Source organism: Momordica charantia (genome assembly GCF_013281855.1).
Source record: "Momordica charantia cultivar OHB3-1 chromosome 2 unlocalized genomic scaffold, Mcharantia_2.0 BLBB01000002.1, whole genome shotgun sequence".
Classification (NCBI taxonomy): domain Eukaryota; kingdom Viridiplantae; phylum Streptophyta; class Magnoliopsida; order Cucurbitales; family Cucurbitaceae; genus Momordica; species Momordica charantia.
The window spans coordinates 1144547-1167630 of NW_028275160.1; the positions used below are offsets into that span (position 1 = coordinate 1144547).

Below are 23084 nucleotides of genomic sequence, written 5' to 3' on the forward strand. Positions count from 1 at the left end.
ATAAACTAAACCATTATTTCAACCAAAAATATTGTGGGTGGATGAGATAAAACATAAACAACTAGAAATTCATAAAATTTATACATTTTGAATAAAATCTAATAATCTATTTATACTAATATAATCACAAATCATAATTCAAATAGAAAATTTATTTCAAATTTAATCTAAATTATATATTTTTTTTCAAATGACATGATGTAATAATAATTCAAATGAAGTATTTTTAACATACCTGTTACCCATTTGGCTAAAGTAAAATAATCTTAAACTATGAAATAAAGATATTTTGAACGTTTGATTTTCTAATTATATCACTAATTATATCACAGGAGGAAAGTAAACTAGCCAACCTATCGTAGTCAATAGTCAGTAGTCAGTAGTAGTAAGTAGTTAGTAGGGGCTTGCCTAATTGCATTACTAATTAATGAAAGAGAGAGGAGTGGAAATCTTTTGAAATAATACAAATTGTTTCAAAAGTAAAATGTTAGAATTGTATTTTATTTTGAAGTATTTTCAAATATTGTTCTCATTTGTAAATTTTAGAGATGAATAAAATTTATGTTTCAATTTAAAATTGGTTCGAATCATATTGCAATGTAACTAAAATTATCTAGAAATAAAATTGAGTGATATAGGTAGATGAATTAAGAGTAGGAATAAATCAAATTTATTGAAAATTTATTTTAGGCGATTGAATCGGACTTATTTTAAATTTGAGAAATTTCTTAATACTTTATTTTTTTTTTTGTTTTTATTAACTGTTTTGAAAGGAGTATATTCGTGATTTTTATTTATGATTTTGGATTTTGATTTTAAAAATATTTAATAAATAATATTATAGAAGTATAAATGGGGCTAAACTAGCCATCATATTTTCTTGAGTTTTTTTTTCCTCTTTCGTTTGGCTACGTGGCTTCTACATTTTCCACACATTGGCTGCCCCTAGAAAAATAATTTCTATACTGTGTCTTTTAAAAAAAAAATCGAATAATAAATGTTTATATGGTTGGCTGGTTTAAATTATTGTCAAACACATTAATACCCCATTTTCAATTGTCACTTTAATTATTCTTCAAAAGAAAATTGTCACTTTAATTTAATTCCACTGTTAATAAGATATTGCCTCCCATCTTCAACAGCTATTCTTATATAATATAATATTATAAATATCTTCATGGTTAATCTCAAAATAAAAAATTATATATATATATCAAAGATAATAATTAATATGTATTTTTAAATTAGGTAGAACGTCCAAATTTTTTAAAATAGCATAATTCATAGCGAAGTTATTTTTTTCATTTTTTTTATAAAATAAAACTTCATTAATGATAGCTTAAATCCGATTGGGCAACCGTGACATCGGCCTCCTTTCTAGCTTTCTTGAAAAAGCCAGAAGGGATAATGAGAAAGCCAACAAAAATTCAGAGAAGACTAATTATACATATAACTCACTTAGGTAGTTTGAAAGTAAATTATTAAAAAAGATTTTTATCTGTCTGTGATGTTTGACTATTTATGATAGTGATACATGCAATCCATCGTTTGATAATTTGAAATTTATATTCGAGCTAATTTGGAAATTTGTAAAAATCATTTTTATTTGACTTTTATTTATTTTTATTTATTTTTGAGAAATACTGTAATCTTGTTTCAAAAGTATTTTTTAAAATAAAAAAAATTAAAAAGCAAAAGTAGTGTTGTTGTTTGATAACATTTTTATTTTATTTTTGCATTTCTTCCAAAAAAAAAAGCACATTTTGGGCACTTGCAAATATGGCAAAAAAATTTTAGTAAAATAAATAAAATAGCAATCACATTTAATTTTTTCAAATATAGTATTTTTTTCAAAAAAACGGAGGTCCAATTATAAAATTACAAATTCACCATTTAATATATCTGATATATATCTGTAATATATCTGACCACTGATATATATCACTGATATAATAATGATATACAATTGATTTACTTCTGGTATAATCATGGTATCTACTCAACTTCTAACATGTCTTACCACTGATATACGTATGATAACAATTGATTTACTATGATACAACACATATATATGTGATATGTATCTAATTTACCATTGATATACAAATGATATACCAATGATATAACTATGATATCTACTGATATAACTTTTTATATGATTTACCACTAATATAACACTGATATATATTTGATATATACTTAATATGCTTCTAATTTATCACTTATATACCTCTTATATAATCATTATATCTACTAATATAATTATGATACATGGGTTGATATAATACTATTATATCCAATATTTTTTTTCTGATGAAAACAATTGTGCAAAATTTTTTATTTTTTATTTTTGAAATATAAAGTTATTATATAAAAACTTTAAATGGACCATGAACGTCCAAAAAGGCAAGTTTATAAATTTAAATATCTCTTATATTTAGTATCTAATTATATATATATATATATATATATATATATATATATATATATTTGTTGTATATCAGTGGTATATTTGATAATGTATATCATGGATACATCTGATACTGTATATTAGGGGTACATTGTATATCGGAAGTATATTAGAGTTATATCGGATGTACATTAGATATAGATTTGATATATATCATATACAAATTTACATCGGATATATATCAGATAAAGATTTGATGTATGAAATACATCAAATATATATCAGATATCATCAAGGTAAAATTGAAATAATAAAAATTCCGAAAATAAAAATTCAAATATTTTACTATATTTGAAATTTTGAAAAGCTGGTGACATTTTTTGAAATACATAAAATATTTTTGCTATTCACTGTAATTACCCCGAACATTTTCTCTAGTTTAAAAAATATCTTCTAACTACAAACCAAAATTGAAAACTTAACAGATATTCAAAACCTACTTTGTGCCTTTTAATTATTTTTTAAGTTTGACTGATATTTCAAAGAAGAAAAATTTTGAGAAAAATAACATACGTAATTTTAACAAGCTTCATTAAAAAAAAACAAAACAAAACAAAACAAACAAACAAAATTGATATTCGACGTGTTGTGCTTATTCTTTTCTTCCACAAATATTTTCTAAAGTATTGGGAAAACTTGAAAAATGTTTTTGAAACACTGGAAATTCGACTTTTCTTTTTTGAGTACTTAGAAATTGGGACTTAGAACATTTTTGTTGGGTATAAAATTAAGTACGAAGTAAATATTTTAATTCATGACCTTTTAATCGAAAATATATACTTTAATCAATTGAGTATGTTCCGCACCTTATTATTTGTTAGAATGATTTTTAAAAAATCTTTCAATATAATACCAAAAAATATCGAACAACAACAATATTAAGAATCCCACATTGAAAAACAATGATTTATAATAGACATGAGCTACTTTTCTCATTGCCAATTGATTTTGAGATCGAACCCCATGAATATTAATATGCTATCATAGACTATTGAGCTCAAATGAGTATCCGATCCAAAAATGGGATTCGGCCAAGATCAATAAGCCAACAGAACTATGATATTGAGGGGCATATAATAGAACCCCATGAATAAAATTGTATCTAATAGATTTATGAACTTAAAAAATAATTCAATAAATCTCTAAATTTTTAATTTCTGTGTAACAGGTCAGTCCTATTTAATACATTTTAAAATTTACGAAATTATTAGACACACAAAAATGAAATGTCAGAATAATTCTATAAGATAGTGTTCAAAAAATTGGATGATCTAAAAAATCCGAACAACCTAATCCAACTCATGCGGTTTGGGTTGTGTTGGTCTCAAATAAATGAAAACTATATGAGTTGAGTTGTTCAATGATTCATATGAAATAAATTTGGATTCAGTCAAAACTATTATTACTTTTTGTAATTTTTCACCATATAAATAAATATTGACTTATGGATCTTGATTCAATATTAAAAAAAATACGTTGATAAATATTTAAGATATTAACAATTATTTTTATTTGTTATACAATATTCTGAATAAGTGACACGAACAACGTACATCATTTCATGTTTGGTTGGATTGACTTTACTATTTAATAAAGGTTGTTTGAGTTAAATAAATTTACAATCCCACCAATTAAGTTAAATTTAAAAATAAATCAAACCCAAACCCATACTATGACAAAATTCAAGTCGTTGAATTAAAAGGTAATGGATTTATCATTCACAAGACATTTTCAAAGTTTATACTCATTTATACATAAAATCGAGGGTTTGAGGACCATAGGCACTAATCAAAAAGTTGGAAAACTAAATTTGTAGCTTAACCTAAAACAATGTTTACTCTCTTTTTGTAATAATTAGCTAAGGGTTTTTCCTTTTTCCCTTCATTTTCTTTTTCTCTCCAGTGATAGATGGAAACCATCACATTCACATATCTCACACATTCCCTTATACATACGAAACCTAATCAATCCAAAAAGAAAACTTAAATTTATCGAGTTAATCACGAATTGTCCAAATAGATTAAGATACAAACCAAAGTAATTAGTTCAAACCTCATGATAACCACCTACCTTAGACATGAATTAATACCTATTTATTTTTCAACATCAAATAATAGTACAATCGAATGATCGCTTTGTGAGACTAATCGAGAAGTACATGTAAACTGACTCGACATTCATGAATATAAAAAGAAAAAAAATCAAAGATATATATATATATATATGAGGTTCATTTAATATCCCAACTCACCATCCAATCTCACATGACACTTATAAACCTATTTTCTCTCTCATCATTAATTTGGTGTGCACCTCCATTCGTGGTAGCATTAATACTACACTCTACTTGTAGTTGTATGTAGTTGTAGTTGTAGTTGGGTGTGAACTGTGAATTCAAACAGTCCCCAATTCATAAACCCATCCAATTCTACATAATAATAATAATAAAAATGTGAATTCAAAATTCCAAAATTCCATCCCCTCCTCTCCTCTATCTTCTCCTTCTTACTTTCCTCTGCTCTGGCGCTTTTATCTCTCACACACAGCCTCCACTCTCATGGAAGAAATAGAGGCCGCCGGAGGAAGCCATGGCCACGGCGGCGAAGAAGCTCTCAGGCGAGGGACTTACCTGGTGTGGGAGGATCTCACGGTGGTTCTCCCCAATTTCCGAGATGGCCCCACCAAGAGACTCCTCAACGGCCTCCGCGGCTACGCCGAGCCCGGCCGCATCATGGCCATCATGGGCCCTTCCGGCTCCGGCAAATCCACCCTTCTTGACACTCTCGCAGGCCAGTCCCTCTACAAAATTATTTTATATTCCTACCCCTCCTCATTAATTTTCTTTCTAATTCGTCCCTCTAACTCTTCATAATTCATATATTGCATGCCTACAAAATTTCTCCAAAATAAATATGAACTTGAAATTTTGGATATCTAAATCAGGATTGTTGAGAATGCATGGGTATTGGGTTGTATTCTAGAGATTGTTTGGATGTGATGATAAGATATTCTAACCGGGGATTGGTCTATATGCTTCTGTTAATAAGTGGGACTTATTTCTTCATCCTCTGGTTGTTGTTGTTGGTTGGGTATTTATTATTTCTCTGCCCAATAATTTTTAACTTTTAGAGACTTAATTTTCTCTTAGGGTAGTCTTTTTGGAGTTGTTACGGCCCCACCCACCAAAATTGAATGATTTTGACAGTCAACAGTCAGCATTTAATGTAATTTATAATTTCTCGCTATATATATTAAATTGTATTACAAACTCAAACTTCTGTATTTTTTTTAATCATGCTACATACCTAAATTGTAAAAATGTGGAACCAAATTTACCATCTTTTTACAAACTCGAACCTCTGGTTTTTTAAAATAGTTTAGCTAGATCTAAGTTAAGTTGGGAGAACCAAATTTGATGCTCAATTTTAAAATTAAATAATTGATGAAATTTAGGAATACTCACGTACAATTTAGCTTGGTTCAATTTTTAACCAACTACAAAATTGACTGTAATAATATTAAGAATCAGACCAACTATTCTTGAAGATTTTATTTAATTCGGATGTTATGCCTCAATTTTAGGTTTATTGGGTCGAATTTTACCAGTGTTGTTTTGAACCCAAATTTCAATTGAACATCAAAATTTAAGGATTTTTAGCCAAATAAATATCCATTTTATTTCTTATTATTTTCAAACATAGTCGTAATATCATTTAAAATTTTTGTAAGGAATCACAAAAATAGCAACAAAAAAAAAAGTATATGTTTTTATATATATAATTTTAGATCTAAAATTTTACAAAAATAACATAAATCTCGCTAGAGAAACATAAACCAGAAGTTACATCTGTGATTTTATAACCATATGCACTGTTCATATAGTTAATTCCTTTTTTATTTTCTTTTAGTTTTTCTTAATTGTATAATAATAGGAGGAATTACAGTATTGTCAATCTCAGCACGTTGAATTGGCATTAGATGAACGAGTATGTAAAAAGAAAAATGAAAGATGAAATATTAGATCAATGAATAGAATCAAATAGAAGTAACTCTACTCACCTTCGAAACATCAATTTTGTAGATTACATGTAGGAGACTGCAAACTAATTATCAATTAAAGTTGCATAACATGAATACTCTGATTCAAATTGGATAAAAAATGTACTGAGAAATTGTGGGTGTAATGTGTATGATTAAACAGGCAGACTCTCCAAGAATGTGGTAATGACTGGGAATGTCTTTCTCAATGGAAAGAAGAGGAAGCTTGGACATGGCGACGTCGTAAGTACTCTCCCTCTGTTTCTAATGGCTACCTTGAAGATACACATGTATATATTAACGTAGAAAATGGAAATATACTTCAAATTTGCAGGCCTATGTTACCCAGGAAGATATATTACTGGGAACTCTAACGGTGAGAGAAACCATAAGCTACTCAGCCCAGCTGAGGCTTCCGAGTTCTATGACCAGAGATGAGGTCAATAGCATCGTCGAGGCGACCATTTTGGAAATGGGTCTTCAAGATTGCGCCGATCGATTGATTGGTAACTGGCATCTCCGAGGAATTAGTGGTGGGGAGAAGAAGAGATTGAGTATTGCAGTGGAAATTCTCACTCGCCCTAGTTTGCTCTTTCTCGACGAACCCACCAGTGGCCTCGACAGTGCCTCGGCTTTCTTCGTGATTCAAACTCTTAGAAATGTCGCTCGTGATGGCCGGACTGTTGTTTCTTCCATTCACCAGCCGAGTAGTGAGGTTTTTGCTCTATTTGATGACCTTTTTTTGCTCTCTGGAGGCGAGGCTGTTTACTTTGGGGAAGCGAAAATGGCTGTACAGGTATGGGGTTCGAGGTTTAAGTTTGGAGACTGTGGGTTTTCGTTTTTCAGCTTCTAACTTTTTGATCTTTTGCTCACTTGTTCTTCTGGGTTGTTGGTTATCTGTTTCCTAGTTCTTTGCCGAAGCTAATTTTCCATGCCCAAGTAGAAGGAACCCATCTGATCACTTCCTTCGATGTATAAATTCGGATTTCGACATTGTTACGGCAACTCTCAAGGGGTCTCAAAGAATTCGAGTAAGAAGTTGTTTTGAATAGTAACCAAGTTCAACAAAACCTCTGGTGGATCGAATATTTGAATTTCCATTTTCTGATATATGGTTCATTCATTTGTGCCTCTTTTTGACCACTTTGAATTTGCAGGACATCCCAGAATCATCAGACCCTTTCATGAATTTGGCAACAGCTGAAATAAAGTCAATGCTTGTTGAAAAATATAGGAGCTCAAAGTATGCAAGTAGGGTGAAGGCCAGAATTCGAGAAATATCCACCATTGTAAGCATGGTTCTGTTACCTCAATTCCTCTAGAAATCCAATAGCCATAATAATATCGCCTCATTAGAAGTTATAGGAGCTTGAAGTACATGGAAGTTCAATTTTTTTGATTTTCTTGCATAGGTAAATAAACGATTCTTGGAACAGATTGTATGAACAGTTTCACTCTTTTCAGGAAGGACTTGACGTTGAGAAAGAAAAAGGAGACAGTGCTAGTTTGTTGACGCAGCTCTCGACATTGACCCGTAGATCATTCGTGAATATGTGTAGAGACGTGGGATATTATTGGCTAAGGATTATTATCTATGTAATCGTCTCCATATGTGTTGGTACAATCTACTTTGATGTTGGAACCAGTTACACTGCAATCTTGGCTCGAGGAGCCTGTGGTGGATTTATAACTGGCTTTATGACATTTATGACTATAGGGGGCTTTCCATCTTTCATTGAGGAAATGAAGGTAAAACATCTGATATTGGAAGAGAGTTTTTCTTTCAAGAGTTTCCATAAGCTTGGCCTGGCACTATTTTTAGTTTTTTTGAAGTTTTAGTTTCATTCTTCTGCAGATGTTTTACAGAGAGAGGCTCAATGGGTACTATGGAGTTACTGTGTTTATACTGTCAAACTTCCTCTCTTCTTTCCCATTCTTGGTTTCAATTTCAATTGTTTCTGGGACTATCACCTTTTTCATGGTGAAATATCGGCCGGAGTTCTCCCGCTACATGTTCTTCTGCCTTAATATTTTTGGCTGCATCTCTGTAATAGAAGGGTTGATGATGGTTGTGGCTTCATTGGTTCCAAACTTCCTGATGGGAATTATAACAGGCGCTGGAATCATTGTAAGAACTCAATAAACCTTGTTGTTTAGATATTTTCTTTTTCATATTTTATGTTTTGCATCTTCAATGTAAACAATTTTTTTTTTTCTTTTTTCCCTTCAGGGTATCATGATGATGACCTCGGGCTTCTTCAGATTGTTGCCTGACCTTCCGAAGCCATTTTGGCGGTATCCAATCTCATATCTCAGTTATGGCTCTTGGGCACTACAGGTATCATCTTTCAAGGCTTACATAAAAGAGAATGTAGAACTGAATTACTTGGAAGTTTGTTCGGTCTTTCAATAAGCTTACATTTCATGACGAAAATTGGATGGTTCAATCACAATTTAACTGGTTATTTTAAAATCATTGTGTAGGGTGCTTACAAGAATGACTTGATCGGGCTTGAGTTCGACCCAATGATACCTGGAATGCCAAAGTTGAGTGGTGAGTATGTAATCACCAACATGTACGGGATTCCAATAAGCCATTCCAAATGGTGGGACTTAACAGCCCTCATGCTCCTTGTTCTTCTGTACCGAATTCTCTTCTTTCTTGTCTTGAAGCTCAAAGAGAGAGCTTCACCATTGTTGCGAACAATGTTCACTAAGAAAACTCTGCAACATCTTCAGAGGAGGCCTTCCTTCAGGAAAATGCCTTCTGTTTCCTCAAAGAGGCACCAACCTCTTCACTCACTCTCTTCCCAAGAAGGTCTTAACTCTCCTCTCCACTAGAAGCACCAAGAACAACTTGGAAAGCTTGTACCTATAACAATGTAACTTCTTAGAGGTATGTAGTTAGCTGCAGATCCATGTGTCAAGGAATGGAAAAAGGGATATAGTAAATATTTCATTGAAATTTCTTCAGTATGGCGTTGAGAAGTTTTGTTTCGACATCTTTCATCTTCAAGGTTGATTTCATACAATATACACTGTCCACACTTTGTAATAATTTATTTTTCTTTTATTGATTGACTTAAATAATCCATCTCTTTTCTTTTTATGTTTTCATCAATCTTTACTGCATTAGCTTGCCTCTGCCTATCTAAATTATAATTTGACCAATGTATAGGATTGGAATCTGCATCTGAGCACGTCTAAGAAAAGAGAAGTGGAGAAAAAAACCCTGCATCTTCCCTTTCTACTGGGGAAAAAAACCCTGCATCCTTCAAGAAGGAAGTACCTTAATTTCCTGTCTTGTTCTCAGGACGAATCTCTACTTTTATAAGCAATATCCACCAGTACTCTTAAAATCAGCCTGCCACTGCAGATCAAATTTCTTAAAGTTCGTATCTTAAATACCTATGACCCAATTTCTTTAGAGCCTAATTCAAGAAAGTCATGTGCAACATTTAAAGTGAGAAAAGATGAGGTCATCTATAGTCTTGGGTTTAGGATTTTGTTTTTCTTGGGATGTATTGTATCTGTATGTATGTATATATATGGACTGCAGTGTTCCAATGTATTCCTAATCCGAGAAGCCCTGCTATGAGTTCCTGTGTTTTCCTTTATCGTTTTTTCGTCTTATTGCAGATTTTTTGTAACATAGCAGGACCATGAAGACGGAAGGATTACATTAAGACTTCCCGCTGTGACTTCCCTGAAACTTCAGGTTCCAAATGCTCTGAAAATAAAGAAATGGAGCATCGCAAGTGGTAGATATTCATTTGGGCAATACATAATGAGTAGTGATTTGATGAAGAACTGCAGAAGTGCATAATTGATCCCATAAATTTTTCTGACTCTTTCACTATTTTAGCCTTATTTTGAAATGTGCCTTTTTAGGCATTGATGGTTGGGTTTGGTGGCTATATTTATTGAAATTTGTTCCTTCTTCAACTTCTACTCCTAACCCTCCAAGCCATCGATCCATTGCATAGATGAAAATGAACCTTGGAATCTTTAAATACTTGTCCCCCTGCTATTAACTCTCCCCCACTACTGCCACTTGTTAGACAGACGGTGGCATCTTGAAAATTAGGTTCAATCTTTGAATTATTCGATCAAAACCATGGAAAAGGAGAGAATAAAAACCGATAGAGACCTTTCACACGACATCTCACTTTTATGTTTTCTCCATATCTCTCTCCTGTTTAAATTTATACATATTTTGCCAGAACTGAATGCTTTGTCAAGTTTTCTTTCTGATTGATAGCAGAGGAGTAAAAAAGAGAGATGTGTAACATTTAAAACCTGAAATGTTAGTTGATAAAATAAAACTCCATTATTTAGATTTTTTTTTAATCAAAATCAATTATATGCAGTTGGATGTATTGTTAGCATATACACACTGGAAATAACTCACATGATTTTGTAGTGATTTATTTAGAACAAATTATGGCTCTGGTTCTGAGAAGTTGTGCTCTTTTATTGGAGAATTCAATGTTGAAGCATAGCACATGCATATTTTTTGCCTTTAACAGTTTGGACTTGCCTTTTTCTGATATTTTTTCTTTACGTGTACAACAGACCTACTATTGACAACAACTCAGTGAGAGTACATTTGGTATTGCTTTTGAGGGTGATGTCTTTAGATAAAACATTTAGTGTACTTAGTGTGTGTCCTAGATGATATTTAAGAATAATTTTTGTAATCGAAGTAATCGCAGAAAAAATGTTGTGTTTCTTTTTAAGAATTTTTTTAAAATTTTCTTGATAATATGAAACTGTGATACAAAAGAGGGAGGAGACCCATATCCAATGATTTTTAAAATTTTCAAAAAATACATTTTTGGTCCTGTGTAGCCGAACACTGGACAATTTTCATGACAAATTTTAAGTCTTAAAAAAGAAAATACCAATTAAGAGTGTTTCCTTCATTGATACTTTAAAGCACTTTCAACTGCTTCTAAAATATTCACAAACAAACACTTTCCACACACATGGCCAAACATCAAGCATAAACTCAAAGTTTTAGGACATTGAAAAAGCACTTCAGTAAACACACTATTAATGCTGTTGGCTAGCTATGTATAGATGAAGGGGGAAACAGAAAGTATGTTTGGCTGAAAACCAGGACCAGGAGGGTGTGGAAAGTGTGAAAGACATTCATGGAGATTGAGGAGGAGAGAGCAGATGGGAGAAGCTCTGTGGAGGCTGCAGAGAGATCAGAAGGAAGAAGACAAAGCAAGTATGGGGAGGCTGTCATTTCTTCTGCTATGTATTTGGTTTGGGAAAATCTCAGTGTTATGGTTCCAAACCTCTGGAATGGACAAAAGAGGAGGCTGCTGCTTGATGGACTCACTGGCTATGCCGAGCCTGGCAGAATCATGGCCATTATGGGTCCTTCTGGTTCTGGAAAATCCACTCTTCTTGACTCATTAGCAGGTTTTCTCTCTCTCTCTATTCTTTCTCTCTTTCTAAGCTGAAAGCTCTTTGGGTTTCAAGTTCTTCCTCTTCTGCATTAAGAAGCTTGGAAATGATTCTAAATTTATGTAAAAAGTAAGTTCTTCCTCTTCTGCAAATTCTGCTCATGGAGAAACAACTGTGAGCTTTTTTTCTCACAAATCAGTGTGTGACTTACCCCCAAGGGGTAGCCAAGTTGGCAGAGACTTGGATTCTCTTGATCATATTGATTTAGATGTCTCAAGTTCGAATTTTTTGGTGAGCTTAATACAAAAAATCATGGATGTCTCCCGGATCTAGACTTTGGGGTAGGTACACGTGCCCCTAGGTATAGGGGAGCAAAACTCTGACTCCCCGTTATTAAGAAAAAAAAGTGTGATTTGAAATTATGTCATGATTTAAAAATAAGAATAACTCATTTATCAAGTAATGATTTTGTTCTATTAGAACCAACATACCCTAAAAGAAACATTCTCAATCACTCTAGAAACCCATTTGATGACAATTTCAGTTTAGTTCTCAAAAAGTAAGGTTACTAATAATCATTTTTTGGTTTGGTTTTCACACTTTTATGCACTTTTAAGTTTTTAACCAAAAAATTGTACGAGTTACTTTTTTCCCCACCAAATCTTGACCCTTTTGTCAAGAATCTAAATCTGTTTTTAAAACATAGATTACAAGACAAAGAAATTGTTAATCAACAAAGCTATATAAATCCTGAAGACATTTATAACTTCCTTAGGAATTAAAAGATAAATAAAAACCTTAGAATTTCGTCTGCAAATAGAAATCAACCTACACAGTGGGTAATTAAAGCTGCATGGCCTTACATGCATATTAATATTTGCCAATTTTGTTGCTTTGCAGTAGGTCTCATTCCCGTATTTACTTACTTTTTCCAAAATTTGAGTAACTTATTGAATACACTTCGGTTCATTTGAGTAATGAAATAAATGTTTCTGATGAGCTTCAGACATTTAATGCATAGAAAAAAAACAATGGGATTCGGGTCAAATCTCTCAAGTCTGAACCTAACTTGTCATCTATCTATTGGCTTTCTGGGTGGGCCCGTACTTCTAGAAGTATATGATTCACTGCAATGGTTCAGACAATCTTTTTGGTGTAACTAGAGAGTATCCATACCATACTTTACCCATAAAATATTATACGTAACTTTTATTATAATTTAGGAGGCCATAGCTGATTTATTTTTGGTTCTATGCTAATCAGGTATTAACAGCCCTTGAGATATTACTGAATCTTAAGCTGAGAAACATACTGCTGATTATTCTCTTTGAATTTGCTTCTGCAGGTCGACTGGCAAAAAATGCAGTCTTGACAGGAAGCATTCTTCTTAATGGAAAGAAAAGAAGGCTAGATTATGGACTTGTGGTTAGTATTAGTACGTAGATCATCAATCAAATATGAGCTTTCGGTTATCAATTTTACTCGGAACCTATTTCAAACAGGGAGTGCATATTTCTTGCCTAAATGATTACTATGTGAAGATATCATCTTCTACTCTTATGGTTAATTGTTATGTTCTGATTTCCTCCGAAATTTCAGGCTTACGTGACCCAAGAGGATACATTGCTGGGAACTCTTACAGTTAGAGAAACCATAGCATATTCAGCCAATTTGAGGCTTCCAAGTTCTATGGCCAAAGAAGAAGCAAATGATATTGTGGAAGAAACAATAATGGAAATGGGTCTCGAAGATTGTGCAGATGGGATTGTTGGAAACTGGCATTTGAGAGGCATTAGTGGAGGAGAGAAGAAAAGACTAAGCATTGCATTGGAAATCCTCACCAAACCAAGCCTCTTGTTCCTTGATGAACCAACTAGTGGACTCGACAGTGCCGCTGCTTTCTTTGTTATTCAAGCCCTTAGATGCATTGCTCATGATGGAAGAACTGTTATCTCTTCGATCCATCAGCCCAGCAGCGAGGTTTTTGCACTCTTTGATGATCTTTTTCTACTTTCAGGAGGCCAAGCTGTTTACTTTGGAGAGTCAAAAATGGCAGCTGAGGTAAAAATAGAAGTAACTTGATGGAAAATGTGTTTCCATAAGTATGCCTCTTAATCTGAGTTTTTATTTGTGTTCAATCTGTCTCTAATTTCTTCTTCCAAAAAAAACTTTCAAGTGTTAAATCATTTTCTCAAAATTAACATGTAGCCATACACTATGAAACAATTGAAAAGTGTTGAAAAACGTACTCCAAGGTTTTAGAACACTTTCAAACACAATCCAAGTGAGAAAAGCTCACGCCAAGAATGCTGAGACTAAATATTCTTTTGGTTTTGCAGTTCTTTGCAGAAGCAGGATTTCCATGTCCAAGGCAAAGAAATCCTTCCGATCACTTCCTTCGCTGTATTAATTCAGATTTTGATGCAGTCAATATGACATTAATGAGTTCTCAAAGAGTATGTGCATCCAAAATACTAACTACTTCCATAAGTTGATGAACCTGTTTATTTCCCACAGCTAGATACAAATTTTCTTTTTTCCTTGTCCAATCCAACAAAACAAAAGTACCGCATCACTAATGCTGCTTTGTTATTACATCACCGTATGGGTACTTAAATCTAGGAAGCTTAAAATCGCAGTCACCGCTAAGATTCTTTATGCTTTCTGTTGCCATATGTTAAACTTTCCAGTTTTCTGGTTCTAATGCTTCAGGAAAACCAAAAACCAACAGACCCTTTATCAAAGTTTTCAACAGCAGAGATGAAAGCAAGACTTGTTGAGAAATACAGATGCTCTGAGCATGAAGCCAAAGTGAGAGTTAGGATGAGAGAGTTATCAGGCATGGTAAGCCAGGGTTATATTAACTTTCCAATTTCGATTTGCATAATGCAAGGCAATGGTTCTTAAACGGCCGATATTATTTTAACACGAAGCTTACAAGTAGTAGTTTTGATTCTTGATGCAGGAAGGACTTTCTATGACAACTAAGAAATATGGAAACCGTGCTAAATGGTGGAAGCAACTCTCAACATTGACTAGAAGATCAATGGTGAACATGTCCAGAGATTTGGGCTATTACTGGATAAGAATTATTATCTATCTACTCTTATCCGTATGTGTGGGCACGATATTTATGAGTGTTGGTACAAGCTATGCTGATATATTTGCTAGAGGATCTTGTGCAGCATTTGTATCTGGATTTATGACTTTCATGTCCATTGGAGGCTTCCCATCATTCATTGAAGAGATGAAGGTAGCTACCTCCCCTCAATGTTTAGTGCCAAAATATCACAACCATTTCAATAGTCTTTAACTCGCCTGCACAGTAGTTCCCGAACTCACATAATTTTATACAACACATTTAATAACTGACTGCCCCATACTTAAGTCACTCATATAAGATAGAATGAACTGTAGAAACACTAATGTCAATTAGCCTCTCAGGCACTAAATAAAATAGTGAATAACTGTTAGGCTAAATAGGCTGCCCTTGCGTTTTACATATGTGAGAAAGAGGGGGCGGGAAAAAACGCATGAAAGTTAGCAGAGAGTCGGTTAGCTGTTGGAGTATTGAGACTTGTGTAGAACAAGAAGCACTTGATTTAATTTGGCTGATAGAGGAAACTGTAATTGTTGCTGCCAAAAGCATTAGATTGAAGAACTGTTAGCTAAAAAAAAGGAAACTGACACTAAAATTTCATGGTTTTGATATTTGAATATATGTTTTGTAAAACAGGTTTTTCGTAAGGAAAGGCTGAACGGGCATTATGGGGTTGCTGTATACACATTGTCAAATTTTCTTTCTTCATTCCCATTCTTAACTCTCATGTCTGTTGCTTCTGCAACTATAGTGTTCTACATGGTCAAATTTGAAACTGAGTTCTCTCGTTACGTTTACATCTGCCTTGACTTTGTCAGCTCCATTGCAGTTGTAGAAAGCATCATGATGATTATTGCTTCATTGGTTCCCAACTTTTTGATGGGTGTCATTCTTGGAGCTGGTTACATTGTAAGATCAACCATTGTTATTACCTCTTCTTTTTCATAAACAAAATCTCTTAAAGTTCCATCTCTTTCCAAATAGTCCAATAGCTAACAACTAAAATTTTACATCATGTTCCTTCTAACATCAAATCTGAGTGGTTCGAGATTTTCGAACAAGTGAAATGACTTAACTTGATAGTTGACTTGAAATTTCAATATATTTTAACAGGGATTTAATACAAGCGATTTGTGCAGGGAATCATGATGATGACTTCTGGTTACTTTAGGTTTGTGCCTGATCTTCCCAAGGTGTTCTGGCGCTACCCAATATCATATATAAACTATGGTGCTTGGGGTTTACAGGTACTTCTAATTTCTGTTAACAAAAACGCCATTAGAAAACTGTCTAAGATTTGTGTTCGTTTCAAATGAAGGGTGCATACAAGAACGACTTGACCGGGGTGGAGTTCGATTCTGATGCACTAGGAGGTCCTAAAATAAAAGGAGAAGTGATCCTTGAAATGTTGCTTGGATATCAAGCTCATCACTCCAAATGGTGGGATTTAGCTGCTGTGATAATTATTCTGGTCACTTGCAGGCTCCTCTTTATTGTGATCCTCAAGTTGAAGGAGAAGGTTTCACCTTTTCTTCAAACAATTTACTCGAAGCAGACTCTACGACGCATCGGTGAGGAATCCGTGGCTATAAGAAAGTCTAGATTGCCACAGTTCCCTTCTAAGAGACATCAACAACCTCTTCATTCATTGTCTTCTCAAGAGGGACTCAACTCCCCAATCAATTGAAGTGGAGCAACTGCATTCTCATACTAACCATTGGAGAAACAGCTTTTTAAACTTTTACTCCATTGATAGGAAAGGAAACACAGACTTGGACACCTTTTAAGCTTTTATAGTTTATAATGTGACAAAAACATGATGAAAAGTATGTGGAGAGAAGTATTTTTCTTTAACAAATTGCAAAAACCATTAGGTTTACTGTTACTCCCGAACAGCAAACCTAATGGTTCTGGTCCTGCCAAGCAAGGAGCCTCATAAACGTAGTCTAATCAATAATTAAAATACATTTGGAAAAAAAAGAGGGTTGAAATATTTCAATTTTAACGATTACCGAATTGAAATTCACGATAAAAGGCAAACCCAACAAATTAATGTGATGATGACAGTAGCACAAACACAACAATATTATGAATAAATGTCAATCCAAACACAACTTATCTTAAGTTGATAAGACACTTATTACCATTCCATCCAATGGCGGATGGTTCAATCTTCACCCTGTGAATGGTTAAACTCAGGAAAAAGGTAATGGATATGTTACTTTAAAGCTGTATTCGTGGGAGGCCTTATTAACTTGAAACAAAGTTTACTACATTTCCTTGCAATAACAAACTCTGTCCCGAGGGAGAGAATGAAAACTTCACAACCTCACCTCAAAATTTACAGATAGGGGTAGAGAAGAACGAAAAATGATAGAAACAACGGAAAGTCAAAGATAATCAAATCAAACCCAAAAAAGAAAAAGTCACGATTGATCTCACTGTGACTAACGGAGCTAAACAACTAAATTGTAAACTGGAACCTTCCTCCTGTTCATTTTAACTTAAATCAAACCTAGCGAATTAGGTTCACTTTTTGAGATTTGCAGAGACAAAAAGAAGACAGAGTCCATTCGGTCACTCGCTGTCGAGGTCTATTGAACTCCTATCAAACGGGCATAGTCCACCCACCTGGCATACCAAGTTTGTACAATGTGAGTTGAGTTGTACGAGAGAAAGGTAAGTGATCACTACGCTCAACTTTCATTGAGAAAAAATGAAAAAATACTGTAAGCAGTCACGTTTTGAATTCCACAGAGAGGTGAAAATCTTACAAGAGTGAACCAAGGAATGTGTTGCCTGTCCTAACAGCAAAGCAAATTGCACTCAACATAACCTTGTGCTGGTGTAACATTGGTTCCAAAATTCGCTGTTCAATAACACCAGCCAGAACTTGATACCTACAAAACGAAAATATCCGTTTATAAGAAAACCTCTGAAATGGAGGAGTTTTTGACGTCGTGGTAGAACAGAACAAGACCAACAGTTCAATCTTTTACAAAAATCAGTGAGCAGTATTAAGCAAGAATTTTCAAGTTCCACAATGGTTTACAGAAATTACCAAGTAACCATCCTTTTTTCATCTGAAAACAATCCGTTATATCAATTCGGGCCTAACTAAAACATTGTCCAATCAAAGCATTCACTCCTTATTTTCCCTTTTCTTAAGGCTCTCAAACTCTGGTTAAATCCTTTCATTCTAGTATATATAATACAGTTTTTCAAGATAAAGCATAACACTTGCCATCTCAAATGAATATAAATCTCGTCCAAGAGGTGCAAAGTCTCTACTCATGAAAAAAACATTGGCGCATAATATTTGTGCAAAGTGAATAATTTATTTATTTCGAACAGAAAGGAGCCATAGTAGTTTAATTAAAAACTGTAATTCCCCTCGCGGGTGGTCTTAAAAATCTCAATAGAAAGATCAACTTCTTCCATCCTACCTCTTCCCAGCTAGAACTAGTGAGCCCACTGCCCACCCCGTTATCTAAATTCACACTAAACATAGCTCTCCAGCTGTTCCTAAAATATAGTCCGCTATAATATCATATGGTTATCATGATTTATGATGCAGAAAAATAACATACCTTTTAGGATGTACAAGAAGGATAACGTCATAACACAAGATAAGGAAAGAACCCAAACGTGAAATTGAAGAAGAATATGTGAAGCACCATTATGCATCATATAGATAACAAATTATAACTACTGAAAAAAACCAATACCTGAGGTTGCTGGAGACAGCCATATAGACACCATAGCCAACACTAGTGGCAACTATAGGCACATTTTCCACTTCAGCTGCAGCATCCTTATCAATAGCCTTCCTTGCATTGATTAAAGCATTTGTAACAGCTGTGCCAACCTAAACACGGGACATGGTGATGGGTGAATTAGTTTCTGCATTTTTATTCAAACAGCAAAGACCCCAGGTGTTACAGGTAGGTAGCAGCTAAAGAAACAAGAGTGAGGCATAGTGGTTACTGTTGGGGCTATAAAGCAAAACTTTTCATATTTTCACCTATGGGCTAAGACGAGTGGGCTAAGACGAGTCACAGTTAACGCAATTTATTTAAGTGTCACTACAAGAAAGTGGTGCAATGCAAATAATACGAATTTAAAGAAAGAACAAGAGGCCAGGCAATAAAACTCCATGGTTCACTGTTCAAACTTTGCTGCCAAAACTCCCAAACTTCAAAGGACTGTATTACTAGTTTAATTTGACACACGCCAAAAAAAACTGAGAAAAAGAGGGGGAGTGGGCCTGGCTACCTATTCATTTGAAGTGTGGGCAGCCAGATAGAATGGCATCCTAGATAGAATTTCTCAAATGTGAACAGAAAATAAGAAACAGAATCCATGAGTAAAAGCCAAAGAGACACTAGGCCAAACTTTAAATTTTTTATGGAGACAGGCAGCAAAATGATCAAGTGAATATTTTCTCATTTAGAATGACGGATGACTCTCAACAGCAAAATAAGTCATAAAAGATAACTGGAGAATGATGTTATACAAAATACCATAAGAATTTTACAATTTCCAGAGGAAGTATGTAACAAAGTACCAGTGATGAAGTGGTGCCAACTGCAAAAAGCTTGGCTCCATTACGCTGCAAAATTATCCACGGAAAATATAACATATGTTGATCGAGGATTCTGGCATGTCCTCCAAATATATAAAATTGATACAAAATTAAGCAAAAGTTGACATACCGCTATTGAACCAAATCTCTGTAATAATGAATATGAAGTTCCAGACAGAGCAACCTACAACAAAATTTGAGTCCAGAACAGTAATTTAGTTCTCACAATGCTCAAATAAATGTTTGGCAAAGATCCGATTATTCCATGAGAATGACAGACCTGAAAAGCATTATCAGGACATCCGTGGAAGAACCTCGTAATTGCTCCTGCACTCACTGAAAGTGGTGGTCGGAGAGAAACAGTTGGAGCAGGAAGATAAACAAGCATGAAATCTGCTATAATGGCCATTACCTAAAAGAAATACAATTACAAATGTACAAAAAGAGCAAGTGCATATTCAATACTTAAGAAATAAAATACAATTACAATCGAACAAATCAAAACTGTAAATACCATAAATATTAATTCTTCCCACTTGTCAAAGCAAAATACCAGATCGAGCATTTTCCAAAGTATTTAACAGACATCTGCAAACATTCAATTTCATCAAACTAATTACTCTAACATTTCAGTCTTCTGTTACCATCGTCTCCGCACCACAATAGACAGATACTTGCATTAATTGCTTATCTTTAACAGCTTGGATCCAAACACAAATTGTTAGCCATGACTGACATTGACCTCAATTTTAGTTTTTGGATCATCAGCTCCTTTAACGATTCTAGATTCTGCTCACAAACAAATTCAATATGGTTGGCACAATGAGGCTTCCACTTTTCAAATTATTAGATGCATGTGAGATGATTTTTTTTTTTTTTTTTTTTGTATCAAAGTCTCGTGCATCTAACAATTTCGAAAGTGATAACCACACTGTGACCATCACTCCAAACAATCTCTCTTTTGATTAAAGGGAACAGGACGAAAGGATCTTACAGCAGATTAACGTGTATCTAAAGCAAGATCGTACCAGTGCTCAAGTGTTATTACTTAGACATGCGCTAGTGAAACGTATAAAAATCTGATGAGATGACCTTTAATCAACAGAGTTATACCACGTCAGCAAAAACAATCTCGAGCTCGTCAAAAAACTTTTCCCTTCGGCGCTCATACTCTGCAGCAGTCTGAAAAATAATTTACGAGAATTAAATGCAAGAAAGTAAGGAAGAGGAAAGCAGGGAAAGAGATTTACAATAAGTTAATGGGTATGTATGCAAAACGGAAATACATCAGCGAAACTGACGAAATTTTGCATAACAAGTAGAAAACCCGTACGAAAATGTCAGATCAAATAGTTAAGATGCTAATCACAGATTCCAACTTCCCTTCCTGGACGAGCAACTGAATGGCTTAAACCATCATGAATTCAAGGTCACAATAAGTAAATTTTCTTGCAATTCAAAATGGAACATGTAGAATAAAAAAAATTGGGGGAAAAGATTTCTTAGGAAATCAGTGAAGGTGAAGAACAAAAGAAATGCAATAAAAGAAGTCATAAGATCCATGCAATAAAAGAAGTCATAAGATCCATATAAATGATAAGAGGCATATTTACTGATCCGGAATATGAGAGTGAGTGAAGAAGAAAACCTTGGTGAAGACCCCAACGCCGCATTCCATCGCGACCTTAGCTAGGAACAAATCATCCGCCAACAGCCGCTCCTTGAATCCACCAAACTGCATCAGCCATCGGAAGAGAGCAGACTTCTGGAGCTCCAAGAACTTCGTGACCACCGATCCAGGGATTCGGCCGGCCTCGATCGCCGCCGCCAAGTCTTTCGGTAGGCATTCCAGTGACCGACCAGCCTCGGCCAACACCAAAAGCGCATCCGCCCTGTTCTTATCACCAGCATTATCAGAATCACCTTTATTACCATGATCATCACCGCCACCTCCGCCGCCGCCGTGCGAGGAAGAGTTACCGCCGTCGGCGCCACCACCACCACCAGAAGAAGACACCAAAAACAACTGTCGGCGGCTATTGAGATCACATCGGTCATATCGACGAGTGAGGAAGATACCATTGGCATTGATGCTGGAAGAAGAGGAGGTGAAAGCATGGGCAGCGGAGATTCGCAATCGAAGCAAATGCGGCGGCGACGAGTGAAATGAACGATTCTGATTGAAGTTGGAGAGAGAGAAAGGAGAAGGGTTAGTGAAAGTGGCAAAAGCCATGGCGTTTTAGCTCTCTCCCTCTCCCTCTCCCTCTGTGGATCGCCGGCGGCGGAGATTTCAGTTTCAGACGGTAGGGCGCAGTAGGTGGGCGTTGGAACTTAGATGGCAGAAGAAGCCATGGAGGATTCTCTCTCTTTCTCTTTCCCTCTCTCTGTCCAAAAGCCTAAAAAAGGCCTATTTATATATTTATTATTTTCTTCCCAAAAATTCACAATTCCTATATTGTCACACGCGCATCGTCGGTCCGTGGATTTCCCACACGTTTGGGGTATTTCAAAAAGTTACTTTTTTTTTTTTAACTCACGATCCTCGATCGGAGAATCAATTTTTTTTAAGATAATAATTTGGTTAAATTAAAAAAAATTACCTATAAACTTTAAGTAAAAAATACTCATGTTTTCAAAATATCGTAGTTGACCATTTATAAATGTTTTAAAAATATCTTTAACAAACGTATATTAATATTTTGAACTTAAAATCTTTGAATGACATGAAAGTTAACCTCTCAATTTGCTCTGAAAGAATTTTTCCTTCTTAGTTAAGAGTTTTGGTTCTTGTCTACAAAATTTTGCTCTAATCTCCCTTTTAAAATTGATCATTCTCTAAATTTCACTTTCTTTCATATTTAATCCAAACAAGTTTTCACATTAATCACCATGTCGTTACAAATTTTGTCACGTCGATATTTTTCATTCAAAATATTAACGGATGTTTGCTCAAATTCTATTTTTGAAATGTTTATAAAAAGTTTGGAGCAATATTGAAATTTTTAAAATGATAGAGATGTTTTTTAAACTTAGGAAAAACTCAAGGATATTTATTTTAATTTAGTCTACAAATTTCCAAATTTGTAAGATATTACCCTTTTTTTTAACATACGTATGAGTGTTTATTTGAACTAGTCGCCAGAGATAGATCGATATATTTTACCCCTTGAACTATGCTTATATGGATAGATATTACCAAATTAATCATATAGATCATATTGAAAATTTTTGAATTATAGCGAATTGAAATGGTATCTAAAGCATGAGAACAATCCGTAATTTAAGTTTCAAATTTCTATTTTAAAATATTAAGATTAAAAAATATGAGTGTGTTCTGGGTTTTTGGGTTGGTTGGTATCATCGCTGCCCACAACCCCATGCACATGCATGTGCTGAAGTTTTAGAACAGAAAAAGGACAAGAATGCTTTTAATTTAGTTACCCAAATGTTCAAACGGAATATATATGGACCAG

General features: G+C 34.2%; 3 protein-coding genes across 6 annotated transcripts; 2 read left to right on the top strand and 1 right to left on the bottom strand.

Moving 5' to 3' along the window:
• The first annotated feature begins 4869 nt into the window (after positions 1–4869).
• Positions 4870–10459, top strand: LOC111020605 (ABC transporter G family member 15). 4 transcript variants are annotated; one of them, XR_015789404.1, is made up of 10 exons: positions 4870–5263; positions 6676–6751; positions 6843–7304; positions 7417–7539; positions 7666–7797; positions 7973–8257; positions 8364–8636; positions 8739–8846; positions 8993–9404; positions 10148–10459. XR_015789404.1 is itself a non-coding variant. In XM_088121111.1 (9 exons), the coding sequence occupies exons 1-9, from the start codon at positions 5028–5030 to the stop codon at positions 9347–9349; spliced, it is 2052 nt and encodes a 683-aa protein (XP_087977237.1). In that variant the 5' UTR covers positions 4871–5027; the 3' UTR covers positions 9350–9602. The 4 variants fall into 4 exon arrangements, 1 of the variants encoding a protein (XP_087977237.1); XR_015789406.1 differs by having other exon boundaries at positions 10167–10459; XR_015789405.1 differs by lacking the exon at positions 10148–10459 and adding an exon at positions 9687–10123.
• Positions 10460–10815: 356 nt separating this feature from the next.
• On the top strand, positions 10816–16905 carry LOC111020604 (ABC transporter G family member 15). The gene is made up of 9 exons (XM_022297308.2): positions 10816–11941; positions 13272–13351; positions 13526–13987; positions 14266–14382; positions 14639–14770; positions 14892–15179; positions 15663–15935; positions 16166–16273; positions 16345–16905. Exons 1-9 carry the CDS (start codon positions 11665–11667, stop codon positions 16711–16713), a joined length of 2106 nt encoding a protein of 701 aa, XP_022153000.1. The 5' UTR covers positions 10816–11664; the 3' UTR covers positions 16714–16905.
• Positions 16906–17242: 337 nt separating this feature from the next.
• On the bottom strand, positions 17243–22003 carry LOC111020623 (protein RETICULATA-RELATED 4, chloroplastic). The gene is made up of 8 exons (XM_022297327.2): positions 21260–22003; positions 20725–20793; positions 19892–20023; positions 19742–19795; positions 19594–19638; positions 18755–18894; positions 17801–17926; positions 17243–17657 (listed from the first exon to the last, which is right to left on the bottom strand). The coding sequence occupies exons 1-8, from the start codon at positions 21842–21844 to the stop codon at positions 17621–17623; spliced, it is 1188 nt and encodes a 395-aa protein (XP_022153019.1). The 5' UTR covers positions 21845–22003; the 3' UTR covers positions 17243–17620.
• Positions 22004–23084: the final 1081 nt, after the last annotated feature.